Source organism: Paramormyrops kingsleyae, chromosome 9 (assembly GCF_048594095.1).
Source record: "Paramormyrops kingsleyae isolate MSU_618 chromosome 9, PKINGS_0.4, whole genome shotgun sequence".
In the NCBI taxonomy this organism is placed as follows: Eukaryota; Metazoa; Chordata; class Actinopteri; order Osteoglossiformes; family Mormyridae; genus Paramormyrops; species Paramormyrops kingsleyae.
In genome coordinates this window covers 5,610,194-5,626,719 of record NC_132805.1, presented here as the reverse complement: position 1 = coordinate 5,626,719, position 16,526 = coordinate 5,610,194, and the positions used below count along the sequence as shown (strand labels likewise).

Here is a 16,526-nt window from a genome sequence, read left to right as displayed (position 1 = left end):
AGATTTCCTGTTTTTTGATAGCCAAATATTTCCCGGTATATTGTTACCTATCACTTAACTAGAAACATTTTACTTGATGGGGCATAAATATTTAGTAATAACTCAGTTATACTACTGAAGTACAAATCGTGAACATATATAGTTGCTACTTGAGATAAAAATGTCACAATTCAGTAGAGCAAATATGAGATCAGCATTTCACTCGTTATTCATGACTTGTTCCTTCAGTAGCTCACAAAGGTTTACAGAAATAACACCGTAACAAATACAGTAACTGATTAAGATAAAACATGCGTCACAAGTAATTGATGATGAATTAACGTGAGATCAGTATGTAACTAAAACTTAGTTTGTGGATAATTAATACATAAATAAAAGTGTAATAGGTGCCACAACAGGTGATAGCCCTTCGCAGCCAAGCTTGCGCTTCAGGAGAGCAAGATTGGGGAGATGAAAAGACAATTTCGCTATCAATAAAGTATCTATTATTATTATTATTATCTTTGTTTTATAGTTTTTTATTGTTTTATTGTATGTGGTTGTATGTTCATTGTCTTCGTATTTTTGAGAGACTTGTGTTTTGTAGTTATATGTTTCATTGCCTTTAGTGAATTTGGTAGTATGTCTATTGTGTGCTTGTAACTAGCCTCCATTCTTGGCCAGGACTCCCTGGAAGAAGAGTTATTGTAACTCAATGGGACCTTCCTGGTTAAATAAATGTTAAATAAATAAATATTATTATCATAGTATATTATTTGTGTCCCGTCAAGTAAAGTGTTCCCACTTAACCTAGTAACACACAGAATAGCTTGTGTGTTTTATCCTTCATGAAGGTTATTCATTCCCAGCTACCAGTAAGACAAATGCCTTGAAGATGGACTGATAACTACATGAAGGACAGTGCAGTTTTAGTCATACCTCTAAGTTCATGTTAAACTTACATGTCAGATACTATCATTTGGGGGGAGGGATGCAGAGGTGAGCGCTATTGCTTCCCTCCCCGGGGACAAGCACACATTGTGGGAAACCAGCATTATGGGCTATTTAATGCCATTTCTTGTTGGTAGTGTCTATTGTGCTACTAACAGAACAGGATACATTTGTATTGAGGGTCCGAACTTAGATGTGGTATATTAGTCTAAGGTGACAGAAACCTTTGGTGGGTGCGAGAGGCCAAAGCACTGCTGGTACTCAAGGGACAGTGAAGCCAACCAGTATGATCCCTCTCCCAGCAGGTGACCCTGAACACTCTCACCCATAGCATAGTCTGTATCACTCCCATCACTGAGACACCACACGATTGATTCTCCTTTACAATCACTATGGCTGTTTTTCAGTTATGGTCCAAAAGGTTAATAATTGCAATCAGCTAATTATCCTGTTAGATTTTTTTTTGACAGCTCAAAAAACAAAAGCTTTTTTCTGTTTGAAGTTTAGTTATCATGTTCTTGTCACACTAACTAGAGGAATCAAAATTTGGCAAAAAATTAAGGTTGCTGATATTTTGTATTTGATGTATCTGTTGTTTTGAGTGTTAATTATGGACTCCAGATTTTTCTTTGCAGACATATTCATGCTAAGCAACATACAGCGTTGCTTGCTTGTATCGTTATGCATTTTACTGAAGGAATCCAGGAGAAAATGCTCTGGTTTGGAGCTGAGACCCGGAGCCGTATCCTTTAGTCACACATTCAGCTCTGGTAACTGACACCTGTGAAATTAATGAAATCTGGTCCCGCTTAATGAGCAGTCAAATCGGTACAATTCGTTTTCAGCTAAATAAAGCCACTCTAGTATTCACATTTTCACCGCTTCAGCCAGAGGCAGCTCGAGTCACAGCTATTTATATAGGAATTAATAAAATCAGGGGACGCAGAGAATGTCAACAATCAGCATTTCCATCCCCAGCTAAAACCAAAAGGGTCAACAAGAACAATGGAGTCATTCTGATCTGGAGCTAATGCACGGTGCCCTCTGCCAATTTAAGAGCCCAGGCTGCCAGCCCGCTCCTCCCCATCAGCTCGCCTCCGCGGGGCAGCTAGAAAGTGAGGCTCCGCCAGCGAGTTGTCGGAAAGTTGTGTGCCGCCCAGCACGACACAACAGCCAATTAACAAGCATTAACATACGCAGTGGGGCACCACCGGCGCACAATGGACAGCCCCTTAAAAAGGACCACAGGCCAATGGGGTGTTTTTCATTAGGTGCCTTTTCTGTTCCTTCACAAAAGCCATGCAAAATAGATCTAATTAGGGCCGGTTTCAAGTCGGTACAGTGCATCCATTATGTACTGGATATCAGCATGCAGAAGCGGGGCTGGGTGGGCATGGAGCAACGGGAGCATGTCTGTTTTTTGGCAGGGCTACAGATTAGCCCCCTTTATGATCTTCCTAACAATCCTATTAACTTCCTCTCCAGGGGTTATTCCAAGCGTACAAGTGAATAGAAAGGAAGTTTGGTCTATTTTGCGTATCTGAGAGCGAAACCTGTGCAGTGTAATTTGAGAACTGTTTACACGGAGCCTGGCCATCTGCTTTTCGTGATTAATAATAATTAACCATGATCCATATATTTTCCCACATACCTCTTATGGTCTTCCTGAACTTATGCATTATCATTTAAACTAACTTCATGTCACCTGTTTAGCGTAAACACATAATTAGTATTTTTACATGCCTTTCTATGTACCTCATGCTAGCATTGAGATTAACTCATTTACTGCCCCCTAACATCAATTCTAGTTAATGGGAGAGCATTTCAATCAAGAGCACAACATAGGTGGTTTGTGAATAAGGGTGTAATATTGCGGAATTCTTTGCCTTGCTGTATTGTGTGTGCAGCCCTGAATTTGATCTCTATCTGAATTTGTAGAATCTGGCGTGTCATTCAGGGGCACATGAAGTCGGGGGGCTTCATACCTTTACAGCACGGATGTAAGAAAATACTGAAGGAATACAACAATTCCCAGCATGCAACTGCAGAGATCTACTTCAGACAAATGCTTCCGATTCATATAGTATATATCACAATTGTATCTTCTGAACCGTATAAAGTCTCAATTAGCAGTGATACAATAGGATGTAATACCACTAACCTCACGCCATAAATTGTGAGCTGTAAATTGGCAGTCCAGTTCTCCTGTAGATAAATTAGTGCATGGAGCCCATAACTGCTGGAACTCGGACATTTTTGGTCTTTATTGCTCCATATTTCCCAGGGCAGGTTAAATCACTTACCATTTTACTCATGTACATTCAGCAATACTTTAATAATTCTGCATTGCCTCTTTCCTCATCATGGTTGCGATGTATTGCAGGGTCTGCGTAAGAAATTAAATGGGGATTTTTTTGGGAGTGTTTGGGGTTCAGCGAAAGCCGCAGACAACACACAAAAAGTTCTGTAACTCACAAATGCCAACCGTGATCTGGATGGGTCGGCTGTGTACACAAACTGACAGATTATGTACCATTTTTCCTTAATTAGAACCATATTTATAGGTATAAACTAACAGTATTAAGGCAGAGACATAATGGGCCAGTCCAATGCAAAATATAGAATTGTATGCCATAACAAATATTAAAATATTTAACAAACAATAATTTTTCTTGCATGCTCTGAATGTTTTTCAGCCCTCCTTGCCTTCACATCTAAGAAAAGCTTTCTATGCCTCAGTGCTGAAAATACACAAACCCTTCCTTCCTCTTTTATGTAGCCGACGTCATTTTGCAATGGCACTTTATGTTTGACCTTTCCTCACACATTAGATGATCGGCTTGAAAAACCATATGCTATAGAAAATTTAAATACCTCATGTCAAAGTTTGCTTCTTTGTGCAACTTCTTGCAGGTGAACAGCTTACTTACCATTATACAATTATGTTTGCGAAAAGAAAGAAGCGTTCAAGATGTATTGTGCATTGAGAAACTTAAAATTGTCAAAAATGATGGATTGTAACACCTGATTCTTCTCATGGTAGCAACATGCATGAAGATCAGTCCACCATGGAATAACAATATAGATTAAATACAAAGGAGCAACAGGTCTTTCTGGAAGTACTGGAATATGCAGCCTTCAATCACATGGTCAGTTCATAAGCCCTTTGATTACCTACTAAGCATTTGGAAAACGTGAAGTCCAACCATCCATTTATTTTTTTTTCCCAGTGTGTTTCATGCAGGTAACACGAACAAGGAATCTTTTGAAGAACCCTTTGAATACAGCTCGCTCACTCAGAATCCACCGTGTCATTTTCATCTTTACCAACAGAGCCGAAGATGTTAATCAATCCAACATTACGACTGGATTCAGTGCATCATACACAGATTGTGATGCAGACTGGAGTTGATATATAGTCCAGAATTATAAAGTTGACAAACAGGCACTTCCATTGTACTCACTGTTTCACAAAAATACAGCAATACTTGAAATCCACTAATTCACTCATTTAAAACAGCAAGACTGTTACAGTTAAAAGGCTGTGTCCATTCTTACCGATACCACAATGAACTGCAATGTAAAAGATCCTTCACAGAGTATGTTGTATGTGCTGTGCACTCAGTTTGAGCTGCTTATAATAGAGTATTCAATCATCCATCTTTCACCACCACTTATCTAGTGCAAACTGTCTGCATGGAATGTGTTTAAATGTAATAATTTATCAAATAATTCATCAAATAAATACGTAATAGTATATAAAATATTAAGATTGTAGTGAAAACTTTGCTAGGGTACATCTCTGTTTAGAATTTAGAAATCAGTGATCATTGTTGACACACCACAACAAAATGTGTCCGCTGCATTTAACCCATACAGTATGTGACATCATGACATAGCAGGGGGCAGCTAATTCAGAGCCTGGGGATCAGTGCTTGGGGGCGGTACCTTGTTGGTCAGGGATTCGAACCAGCAACCTTTCGATTACAAGTGCGATTCCCGAACCACTGGCCACCCCCATCTTTATAAGTTCATTCCACCCTCTGTAATACATGAAAATGGGATGGATTAAGCATGATCATGTACTCTGAACATATTTTGCAAACAAAGCAGAATAACCAGTTTATTACATACATCTTGATGACTGTTCTTGCAATTAATGTTAGATGCCAACCCCAGCATCAGAAATTCCTCCCGTTAAATGACTCATTTCTCACAGTCACATCTAATGCCGGGAATGTTTGGAACAAATGGTGTAATTTAAGAGAACCGCCTAATTGCACTTCATTTAATGGCACATATTCATCCGGTCGATTAGAAGTCGCCCTCGTCTCCTCTTCTGTGATTGGCGACGGTACTTCACATGCTTCCTGTATGGAAGTTAGACCATATACATTTTACAGAGCTTTGCAGATACTGGCATGCAGCTCAATACGCAGTAAGCGGCAGCTGAATACCAATTGCTGCGACGACACCAGGATGGGCAAGGAGCTTGTGTAAGTGAGACTTTAAGCTGAGAAGTTTTCATAGGGTCAGCGTGAGGTCTCCATATCTCTCCTGGGTAGCTATGGCAGAACGACAAACATCGGGCAGTCAGAGCAAGAAAAGTCCGAGCTGGCGGGAGCGGGAGCAAAGGCACGCTGCTAGAATTACGTGAGAATCGACGCGCTCACAGTCGAGATGACTGAGATGACTGTGAGATGACTCTGAGATGCCGTTTCGCAACCCAACAAAGGTATGCATCATCCACCCAATCAGCCGACCAGCTGCCTAGCGTGAGATGTACATATTAATTAATCATGTAAAAAATGCTGTTATTATTATTATTTAATCAAAAAACACCCGCTGTTTTGCAGGGAGGAAAACTCAAACTTAGCCGGAGCAAGCAGATGTATAAAGTGATGGCGGGCAGTGAATGATTAGGACTTCAGATGGCAGAGGGGCTGTTAAGAGAGAAAAGACCTTTTTCTACCTAGTTTGTGTTGGCAGGGCGCCTAGAGCGATGGAGTTGTTTATCGGGCCTTTCGAGTTAAACGGCCAGGCCGCTATATGGCACACAGCTATATTAAGTGTCCTTGGCTGCCCGTTGCCCGGAAAGCCATAGCCCCTTATCCCATTTGCTGCATAATGGCCTCGCGGTTACCCATGGCGACGATCACAGGACACTAATCCGGGTTCGCCAACGCACCCCACGCGCTTCTCATACTGCCACTTTCACAAGCTGTTGACTCCATTATCCGGCGGGTAGGAGAGCCGGCAGGGAATGCCGAGAGAGAAAGGGAATGAAAAGGGGGGTGAAGCTGGAAAGATGGAGAGAAGCAGAGATGGAAAGGAGGAGAAGACAAGAAGAAGAAAACAAAACACACTGGGGATAAAGTGAGAGGGAGAGATTCATGGAGCCCTGCGCCGCACTGCATGGATTTTCTCATGTTTAACAAGTAGCGCTTCTGCCTCCTCCTAGATCCTATAATGAAATTGACAAGTGTTACAACTGAAAAGCTCTTAAACCTGCAAGGGTTTTCATAATGGATCAGTACTAAGTGTCAGTCCTTTAAAGAAACAGTCTCTCTATTTCTATTAGTCCATCCGCAGGATTAACTATGAGGCTGCAGCACATCTCAGAATCCCTGCAAGTCCCCACAAGCCGGGTTCGGGGTGTCCCCTTCCACGACATGCTTACACCTGCACTGCTGCAAATTGTAAATATGTAAAATGTGAAAATGAAAAAGCTAATGCACGTCACTTCAGATGACAGCCAGTTACATACTCAATTTTTTTTTTTTTTTTGTTGCTAATTTTCTGATAGTCGCAGCTTATCTGCTAAGAAATGATGGCGCGCACACACACAGCAGACACAGAACACACTGAGCCAAATAGATTACGGGGTTGTTTTGTTTTTTACAAACAAGACAGTTACAACAAAACAAAATGAAACAAAAAAAATCACAGCCATATAAATTACAACAGCAACACAATTAAAGTCACTCTTAAATAAAGTCGTTTTCATCTCTTTGTTCATTTATCCATAAAAAAATAAAAGTAATTTTTTTTTTAAACTTGAAATTCCCTCCTGACCATTCTTGGTTTAAAATACACAGGGGCTGAAAATGAAACACACTCTCGTCCAGCATAAATGTCGAAACCTGGTGTGTCTTTCTTAAGAGACATTTCACTACCGCAAAGCTGATTTTTACCTCCCCGCCCTCCACCCGGTCACTCCGGCCGAAAGCTAGTTTTGGTCGAGACCCACTGTTCTCACCGCGGTACGCCCAGCACGGCAGCTCTGTTCTGCGAAGGTCCGCCGCACGTCCGTTTTAGCCGCGCAAAAGCACAAGGCGGGGCTGATCATCTGCCAAGAGTAACCAGGATGAAGAGGCCGCCTCATCGCCCGCGTGTCTGAACCGATTTTCCAAACGATAGTTAACACAAGCAGTAAGCTGCCTAAACACAAACGTGTCGAAAGCCACAGAATCCAGCTGATGGGAACAGCCAGGAAATCTAACAATTACTTCATGGCATATCTATTCTTTAAAAAGTACACCCTCGAAATAAGGTTTCAACTGTAACTTTCCCACTGATAAATAGCATTGACTAATTCAAATCAGCACAGTATATATCAGATATTGTTACTGTCCTGTGCACCCATTACCGAAGCATATGGCACAAGGTATGGCAAAACTATTGCTTTTGTCAGCATTGACAGAAAGGCTTACTTAACATATTATTACATTGTGATCATTTTAATTCCCCCCCCCACCATGACTCAGGCTAAGATTCTAAGCTAAATGATCAGTGCAGACTTAACACTAATCAGTGGAACAAGAAGGAAGAGTCAAATATAGATCTGAAGGTGCCATTAAAACCTCAGTATTATATGGAACCACGTACAGTCTACGGTTCCAAGAAGGATAGAGAACCAGACCCAGAGGTCAGACCCACCTGGAATCAGAGCGCTTTTAAAATTATATTATTGCTGGACCAAAAAAAAATAATAATTTATTCACATTAGGCTGGTGGATCAATAACTCTGATGACTTTTCTCGACTGTGAGTACATTTAACCATTGTTAACGCGTTGTGCAAATCGGCCTGCTGAATTAAAATCTACACTCTATGCATTTGAATGTGCATCTTGGGGTGCTGTGGACCGCACGCTAGTCACGCTACAATCTATATCAACAAGGGACTCAAAATGCACAAAACATTAGATGTTATCCACAATCCGACATGGACACAACTCCCCCAAATGTAACAGCTAACTAAAAGTAATGTTACAGTAGACTGCAGATTGCACCCCCCCATTGTGATGGGGGTATAGTTCTAAATCTGGGATTTTTACTGTGCAATAGAAAAGCTTCAGACACCCGATCGATGCTAAACAAAAGCCACATTATAAGTTTCATTTGTCAAGCAAAGGACTTTACGGCTGAAAACCACTGAGATACTAAAACATTAACCTGGATTCAAACAGAGTAAACAATGCATTTAATTAAGCCCTGTATCAAAATCCAGGCGACAGGGACAAATGAATATAGACAGTTGTGGGGAAAAAACAGTAGCAATGGCTATGTTCTTGAAAGACCCCTCAGACGATAAAACTTACCCTACATTACCTCAAGCATTCAAAGACATATCTATCGTATACAGCAAGGACGGGAAGGCAGGAAAATACAAAAGATGAGGGATCGCATATCCAATACCCGCTTCCTGTTTCTGCTTCTCCTTCAATATACAGTATCCACAGTTTTTTCCCACAATTTTTTTTCCCTTGGCCAGAAAAGCCCTGCAGAACAGGCAAAAAAAAAATACACAGCTTTGAACCTTGAAAAATGGTTTGATGTGTATTTGCAGGGCAGGTACCTGGAGGTGGGGGCCCAGGGACTTCAATGCAAAAAAAAACAAAGCCAGTATCCAAAGCCCTTGGCTCCTTTGTGGCCTCCATCCAGTGCTTCTGCTGCCACCGTCTGGCAAAATGAAACATTGCAGCCATCGATCTTGGTCCATTTCCCGGCCTTGCTTCCGCGGGGGGGGTGGGCAACAGGCAGACGTACAGCACTGCATCTCGTGCAGCACTGCATCTCGTGCAGCACTGCACCTCGTGCAGCACTGCATCTCGTGCAGCACTGCACCTCGTGCAGCACTGCATCTCGTACGCCCATCAATCTTCTCAAAGGGCGGGAAGAGTGATGCGTGTCTCTTTGGGTGCCAGATCGGCGGACTCCGGCGCGGGGCACTTGGGGAAAGACGGGCACGGTAAGTGTAAGGGATCCTCCTGAAATGGGGGGGGGGGGGGGGCGTGAAAGCCAGCGAAGGCCTTCAAAGCTCTTTCCCAGCACCGCTGCCATATCACCGAAAGAGAGGAGGCCCAGTTGAGAGATGCAGCTCAGATTCCAAATGAATAACAGTAGAAGAAAGGGCTCAGTTAGAGACGGCAAACACTGCCTAGCCCCTCGATAAACAGCCAAAAGAGGGCGGCGAATATCCTGCAAAGTATGATACAGGCTCGTAAATGACATCAAGCGACAGCTATTTTGATCTTCAGTGCCGTTCTGCATGGGTCTGTATGAACATGGTTGCGTTATACTACATACAGCTTCATCGGTAACATTTAGCTCCAAGCCATGGTATGTTACCGGTTCACATGACGCGTGCCAATAAACTGCATTATTTTCCATTTAAACCTGTTACGTATCCATATGGGCCGCTGCGTCGCATCTCTCGTTCTGAGTGGTTTACACCTCCAAGGTATGCACAGTTCAGAAAAGGTTCCAGTGAAAGCTTAATTTTCAAGTCAGACGAGATTCGGAAGGTCACAGCAGGTCAAAGTGCTTTTCCGACAGCGATTAATTTCAGATGCCTGGGGCACCAGAGGGGACGTCGAGGCTATAGGGGGTTAGTTTAGGATACACGGGGAGTATGGAACCAAAACTGCGGCAAAGAATGATCCGGGCTAAACCAACTACACACTCGTCTTCAGTAAAAGTCAATATTGTGAATGTGATTAGTTAGGGGCGAGTCAGGGAATACAGACTGAAGAACTGAGGTACAGCGAGTAGAGAACTAGCGATAGCTTGACCAGGCCGCAGTGGGTAAAACACCAGTTTAGACTGGGATGAAGCTTCTGACAGGCAGACACACTGGAGCGTGGATGTGTGTGTGTGTGTGTGTATTCATCCTGGTGCCGGCCCCTCCCTGGGTGGATCTCAGCACTCCAGCGGTAACAGGAAGCAGCGTCTGCAGTCCACAGCTTTGGGGCTCGGGGGCTGGGCCCTCTTCCTGTGCACCTCGTCCTTCCCCAGCAGGCCGCCGAGTCGTGCGTACGCCGCCTTGTACTTCTTATCGAACGCGGCTGCGGGAGCAAAGGAGACGGTACAGCTCAACATTCCTCTGCAGTGACCCCTAGTGGCAACAAGGTCAAACAAAATAAACAAACAAGGTCAAACAAAATAAACAAACAAGGTCAAACAAAATAAACAAACAAGTAGTGCATGACAGTTCGAAATTACTGGTTTCTGTTGAATTTCGGACCAAATTACCAGTTATTGAAATATTTAACTCCATAATTCTGGAACTGGAGACAAAGTATTGGTAGAGCTGGAGCCTCAGAGCAGTGCTCGCTTTGCAAAGCCACAGAATCCAGTGCATTCTGGAGGAACCAAAGACATCTTCAGGCTGGCTGGTTACAAAGGTATTTTACTGGAGCGACTCTGGTTAAGTACCACGTAGATGGGTATATAACAGCAAGTGAACGTCCATGTTCACAGGTATCACTGCCTGTCTTCCTCGTTACGTTCAGGCCAAACGTCAAAGGGAAAGACAGAAACGACACCTTTATTTTCAGTGATAAACTGATAAACTTACCAACATCTTTACCCATTGCAGCCAAAGTGAGAAACAGGATCTCTCTGTAGAGACTCCTACGGAGGAATACAGAAGTTACACACGTCTGTCTGTGAAACAATCAGAACTCTTTATTCATGCCTCTACAGCAGCAGAATACAGTTATTGAAGACTGATCAAATATGCTACAATATTTATTATAATAAAGCAGTACACGTCATACTTTATATACAGTCAGGTAGCCAAAGAAAACGATTAAAGCTGTTTATCCGAGACGGGAGGGTATATTTGTTAAATTTCACCACCAGTTCACTTATCTGATTAATTAATTTTGTTAAAAAAGTCACTGAGGTACTGATCATCCTAATGAGGTTTGCTAGTGGTCAGGTCAAAAAATATATGGGTGTATTGGATGACTGTAGCAAATATGAGGGTGATTTCAATAAAGGTTTTCAAATGGTTAAGCGGACACACTTTGAAAGCGATTAAACCACAGTTTTACACCAACATGAAGAAGTTGTTTCTTTCACACTCTCTCTCACCTCTGTATTAGAGGAGTTCCAGGTTGCCTGGCAACAGTATCCAGGAAGAGTGTGACTGCCTTGTGCACTTCATTCATGCCAACGCAGCGCAGCATTTCCTCCAGAAACGCCAGGGTGAAGGGGTGATTGTGCCTCCTCCAGCTGTAGCTGCGCATTGGCACCCCGCCTGGAGAGGAGGACCACATGGGGCTTAGCGTGTCAACAGCATCACAATCCATACACTGGTACACCAAAAACCACAGACAGTCCATACACTGGTAAACCAAAACCACAGACAGTCCATACACTGGTAAACCAAAAACCACAGACAGTCCATACACTGGTAAACCAAAACCACAGACAGTCCATACACTGGTAAACCAAAAACCACAGACAGTCCATACACTGGTACACCAAAAACCACAGACAGTCCATACACTGGTAAACCAAAAACCACAGACAATCCATACACTGGTAAACCAAAAACCACAGACAGTCCATACACTGGTACACCAAAAACCACAGACAGTCCATACACTGGTAAACCAAAAACCACAGACAATCCATACACTGGTAAACCAAAAACCACAGACAATCCATACACTGGCATGCAGAAGATAGAATTGCAAGTGCACAACATGCAATGTTGGTATTAATATCGCCCATCGACCACCCGTATAATATACTTCACACATTTTTCGAATTCAGTACAAAATATCCCGCCTTGTGCTGTGATGTCATTTAGTGCTGGTGCCAGATTTTACACCGGTGGAAAACCACCTTGAGGTACTGAACTTTTGGTACCTTCTTGAAGCACCAGAAGTAAGGTACCTGGGATCCCTGGAAAAGTGCCCTTGAAACTGTACACCAAAAACCACAGACAATCCATACACTGGTTCACCAAAAACCAAGCAGAGAGTTACACTGATTACATTAAATTATGCACTGGAACAAAAAATCATGTGCACATTAGGACACAATTTGCACTGCTTACACACCCTGAAACACACAATCTATTCACACACTCCACAACCATCTACCTTCTAGGTATATGACAGAGAAAATCTTACTATGTATTCTCCAGAGGACATAGAGGGGTGGCCAGTAATCGGTATCAGGGGTTAGGGTGTCCCACAGCAGTCGCACTCTCACCACCAAGTTCTCGGGAGCCTGGGTCACACAGGGAAGTACAGTCACCCTCTGAAGTCCACAGGAGAAGCAGGGACATGCAGTACTATGAGAAAACACTAGGGGGCACCTGGGTGAGATGGACAGGGAGCTGTGAGGAGAGCAGAAGCTGCGGCAAGTTGCTGGGCAAGCTCAAGCGCTGGAAGTACCACACCAGGTTCCAGAAGATAATGGAGTGGTTGTCCAGGAGCAGGCCCTGGGACAGGACGGCCTCCCCTTCATTCTCCAACAGACTCTCCAACTCTTTGCGTAGTACCAGGGGGCTTAGGTAGGCCACAGTCACCAATGGTATACCCCCTGCAGAGGAACCCTGGGAGAAGAAGCGGCAGGCAAGTCAGGTACAGTACACATGAAGCAGCACTGTGCTCCAGAGAAGCTCAGAGAAGAAACCAATTAATTATGTGCTGTCAGGGAACACCAGCGTGTGAATCTCAGTTTAAGATACCTGGGTTCGGACTGTTAAAATGATAGGAAACATGTCTTAAATACCCAGAAGCCGGCATTAATCCATACATTAGCTCTCCATTAATCAACATGACAGAAAGGAGGTCACACCATGAGACATCTACAGTACCGTGGTAGTGCTGCCTTCTGAATACGCGCTGGTTTCAGAGCCGGTGTCCTCGCTCACGCCATTGTAGAGATGCTGCTTTAATCCATCTTGTCCACCAGGGGGCGCTGTTGCTGCCTCAGAGCCATTTTTAAGAGAGTTGTTGCGCTCTAAGCTGAAAATGCAAGCGAAACCACAAGCTGGTTGCTGCACCGCATCCGTCATGTGCACCTTTATTGCCTCTCATGTTGATGCTGAAGGCTAGAACTGAGGTATTCCATGAACTATTAAGGGAACATTAAAGGCCACCAAGACATTCCTGTCCCAAAAACAAGGACACAGCCATTCAATTACTGGCACATCGATACCCTTTGGGAGAAGTATATAAGGGAACAGGACTGGTATGGACCATCTCAGCACAGGAGCAGGACACAGACCAAGCAGATGGTGAAGGTACCTGCAGACGGACCCCAGGTCGCAGATTTCTGCATTGAGCAGCGGCAGGAAGGTGGCTGAGCAGAAGGGGCAACTGGAGTTGAGGTTGGAGTCATCAGACGTCCAACCGGCCATGATCTCCTCATCATAGACCAGCGAATTACATTTTCGACAGAGTGAGCAGCTGGACATCAGTACCTGGAAAGGCATCGCATAGGGTTCACACAAAGGACGACAAAGATACAGATAACATGTTGATATCGGGGTGCGGCTCCTCTGCACTCTACCAAGCACAACAGGAAACGGGTCAAACCTCAAGCCCTGCTCCCTCTTGTGTGGAATCCCAGGACTTCCTGAGCTGAAAGGTCATATTGGTGGTTTCTATGATGTCAATGTCGCTCCCCACTGAGAGCGAACTCTGGGGTGAAAACAGACAGCAAAATAGAAGATCTTTCAGTTTCACTTTGACATTCAGTCTTCTGATTTTACTGGAACTTAACTGAGATACTCCTTAATATTTTGTAAAACATGTATACACATACTATATATGTATAATGCATAATCTTAGTCAAAAACTCAGAAGCTTCTTTGACGAGGAAACCCATTCTAATTCACTCATTTATCTGATGCTTTCAGCCACACAACTTATGACGATGGTACACAGGGCAACTTCTTGAGCAAATGTTGCCGGCCAGTTGCCAGCCAGAGACAAATGGCAACTCATCTGGATCCGGATGATGGCGTAAAGTTGCCCACTGCCAATCGCAGTTTTTCCAAATAGATATTTGTTGCCCCCTCAGCAACATCAGTCAGCAACACCTGCTCTAAAAGTTGCCCTGTGTATCACCCTTAGAGTGAAGGAAAATGTTACAATTTATGTGTGCTGCCTGGGATTCAAACCCACAACCATCACATCGTCTGCACAGCACTCTACATGTTGAGCTACAAGAACAGTTGTATTTTATATAGAAATTCTAAGAAACATAGACTTTGACTGGATTCCTACAGTAATCATTGGCGAGTTTCTAATTCATCTCGTTATTGAATATGAATCAGAGCTGAATTAGCTACACCGGTGTGACGCCCCCCCGCCCAAGCCGTACCTCAGAGGTGGCATTGTACAGTCGCTCCTTGGCTTTCAGCAGCGAGTCCGCCACCTGGTTTTTACGAGACTGCCGCTGCTCGGACACCCGGCGCGTCGCCACGGCGCCCCCCCCAGGCCTGCGGTCGTCCACGCTGGCGGCGCGTCGGACAGAGGCGCGGTTCCTCGTGGGCGTCAGCAGTTGCTGCAGCTTCCCCGCCAGGCCGCGGCTCGGCGACGACACATTGTTGCAGTTCTCGTCCACGGCCTTTCGGCCCGACACCTCTCGTGGTTCTGCAGCTCTGCTGCCGGGGGCCATGGTGATGCGCGGTGTTATTCTACACAACCCAAACCCAAACCCCCCCCAACCTCATATGAGCACCCCTCTCACCTCCCCTCCCTCTCTCCAGGTTGGCAGACGCAGTCCGGTCCTGCCGGCTCAGCGTAGTCCTTGTAGAAGGTGGACAAGCAGATGTCACTCCGCCGCACAAATCGGCCACCAGGGGGCAGTAAGGTGGAGCCTATGGAGTCGCGCGGAGCCACTGGCGGCTTCCGGGCTGCCGCTCCACCGCTCGGGGCCAGGACTCTCCTGGACGTCGTAGGCTCTGCCAAGACAGAAGGTACATCTTAAGGTCACATTCCAAGAATAAAACCCCCCTGAAATGCTTCCTAAATATATTCACAGTACACAGCCTGCTAGAAAACCAGAAAAACCCTAATACTAATTACGAAATAATTATTTTAACAAAAAAAAAAAAGGCAACGAGATCAGAAAATTAAGAATAAAAGTACATATTTTAGCCCCAAATCACCTGATTATAGGGGTGTAACGATATACTCAGCCCACGAGACGAGACACGGTACTGGGTTGACGAGAACGAGACGAGACGATATTTTAAACATTATTTTAAGGAAAACTTCTAAAAGGAAATATATTACTGGAAAGCAGCCTTTTATTTGATTAATTTAAAAAACAAAAAATAGTAAATAATGCAGATGTATGGTGAAATGTACTAAATAATCACCATCATCATATGCAGTAAAGAACAGGACAAATATTTAGCACCAAATAATTTCACCACAAACTCAAATGACAGGCTTCTCTCCTATTTGTCTTCTCAATTGAACATAAAATATAAATAAAACAATATAGTTAACAAACATAAAACTTTGTTTTAATGGTTTTCTTCACCGGTGCAGTGAATTTAAGTATAGAGCTATGATGGTGCTGGAAATGGCTTTGCGTAGCATTAGCGTTAGCCGCTGCGTACGGCATTATTTTCCCACAATGCTTACAGATGGGTTAGTGTTTTGTCTGTCACCCTTTCACCCAAAATGCTGCCAGACAAAAGATTTTAAAAAAGTGTCCGAGGCATCTACTACGGTAATTTCGTCAGACGCCGACGTGCTTACAGCGGCTGATTTGTCGCTTTTCACTCGTCATGTTGTAATATCGTACCTGGTTACTTTCTAACTTATTTACCAGGCATTGCAACAACAGACCCGATATTTAAGTGATCACTGGCAAGTAGAGAATGACTCACTGTTGACTGAAGCTCGCATGCTATTCAGGCTGTTGCTCTTGACCATCAGACTGGTAAGGGACTCATAGCTGGAGGCCTCGCTCAGCCCGCTCCAGCTGGACTGGCGGATCAGACCGGACTGCGGCCTCGGCTGCGCCGGCTGCTCCACGAGAACATCTGCGGCAGGTCGGAGGAGCCCGGCGAAAGATCAGCACCTCGCTCCTTGAAAACTACCACTTCAGGCCTAAATCAATCATATGTCTGGCATGGCAATTAAAACTGTACATGCAGTGCTGGTTGCAGCCCATTCCCACCCCCCACACGAGGAGCATGTAGAGACAAGGCGAAACTGGCCTGCTACATCAGCAGCCCCTAGATAGGGTGCCGTCTATGTCACCTAATGGGTGGAGCGGTACTGCATACGTGTTGCCGTAGACCATCTGGGAAAGCATTCGGTTT

The 16,526-nt window shown here is 44.1% G+C and overlaps 1 protein-coding gene across 7 annotated transcripts in view; it reads right to left on the bottom strand.

Annotated features, from left to right (window-relative positions):
- Window positions 1-6,804: 6,804 nt before the first annotated feature.
- The window catches only part of dennd4b (DENN/MADD domain containing 4B), a 37,976-nt gene continuing 28,254 nt past the window's right edge, over window positions 6,805-16,526 (bottom strand). For 3 of the 7 annotated variants that reach the window (XM_023801306.2, XM_023801308.2, XM_023801310.2), the window contains exons 19-29: window positions 16,089-16,244; window positions 14,936-15,149; window positions 14,567-14,849; window positions 13,777-13,881; window positions 13,486-13,661; window positions 13,053-13,203; window positions 12,549-12,788; window positions 12,361-12,460; window positions 11,312-11,477; window positions 10,791-10,846; window positions 6,805-10,278 (exon numbers count right to left, since the gene is read on the bottom strand). In XM_023801306.2, the coding sequence (XP_023657074.1) occupies window positions 10,133-10,278; window positions 10,791-10,846; window positions 11,312-11,477; window positions 12,361-12,460; window positions 12,549-12,788; window positions 13,053-13,203; window positions 13,486-13,661; window positions 13,777-13,881; window positions 14,567-14,849; window positions 14,936-15,149; window positions 16,089-16,244 (1,793 nt within the window). In that variant the 3' untranslated portion in view covers window positions 6,805-10,132. Of the gene's footprint in view, window positions 10,329-10,790; window positions 10,847-11,311; window positions 11,478-12,360; window positions 12,461-12,548; window positions 12,789-13,052; window positions 13,204-13,485; window positions 13,662-13,776; window positions 13,882-14,566; window positions 14,850-14,935; window positions 15,150-16,088; window positions 16,245-16,526 lie in introns of all 7 variants that reach the window. The other 4 variants (XR_011992895.1, XM_023801307.2, XM_023801311.2 and 1 more) reach the window with 4 other exon arrangements.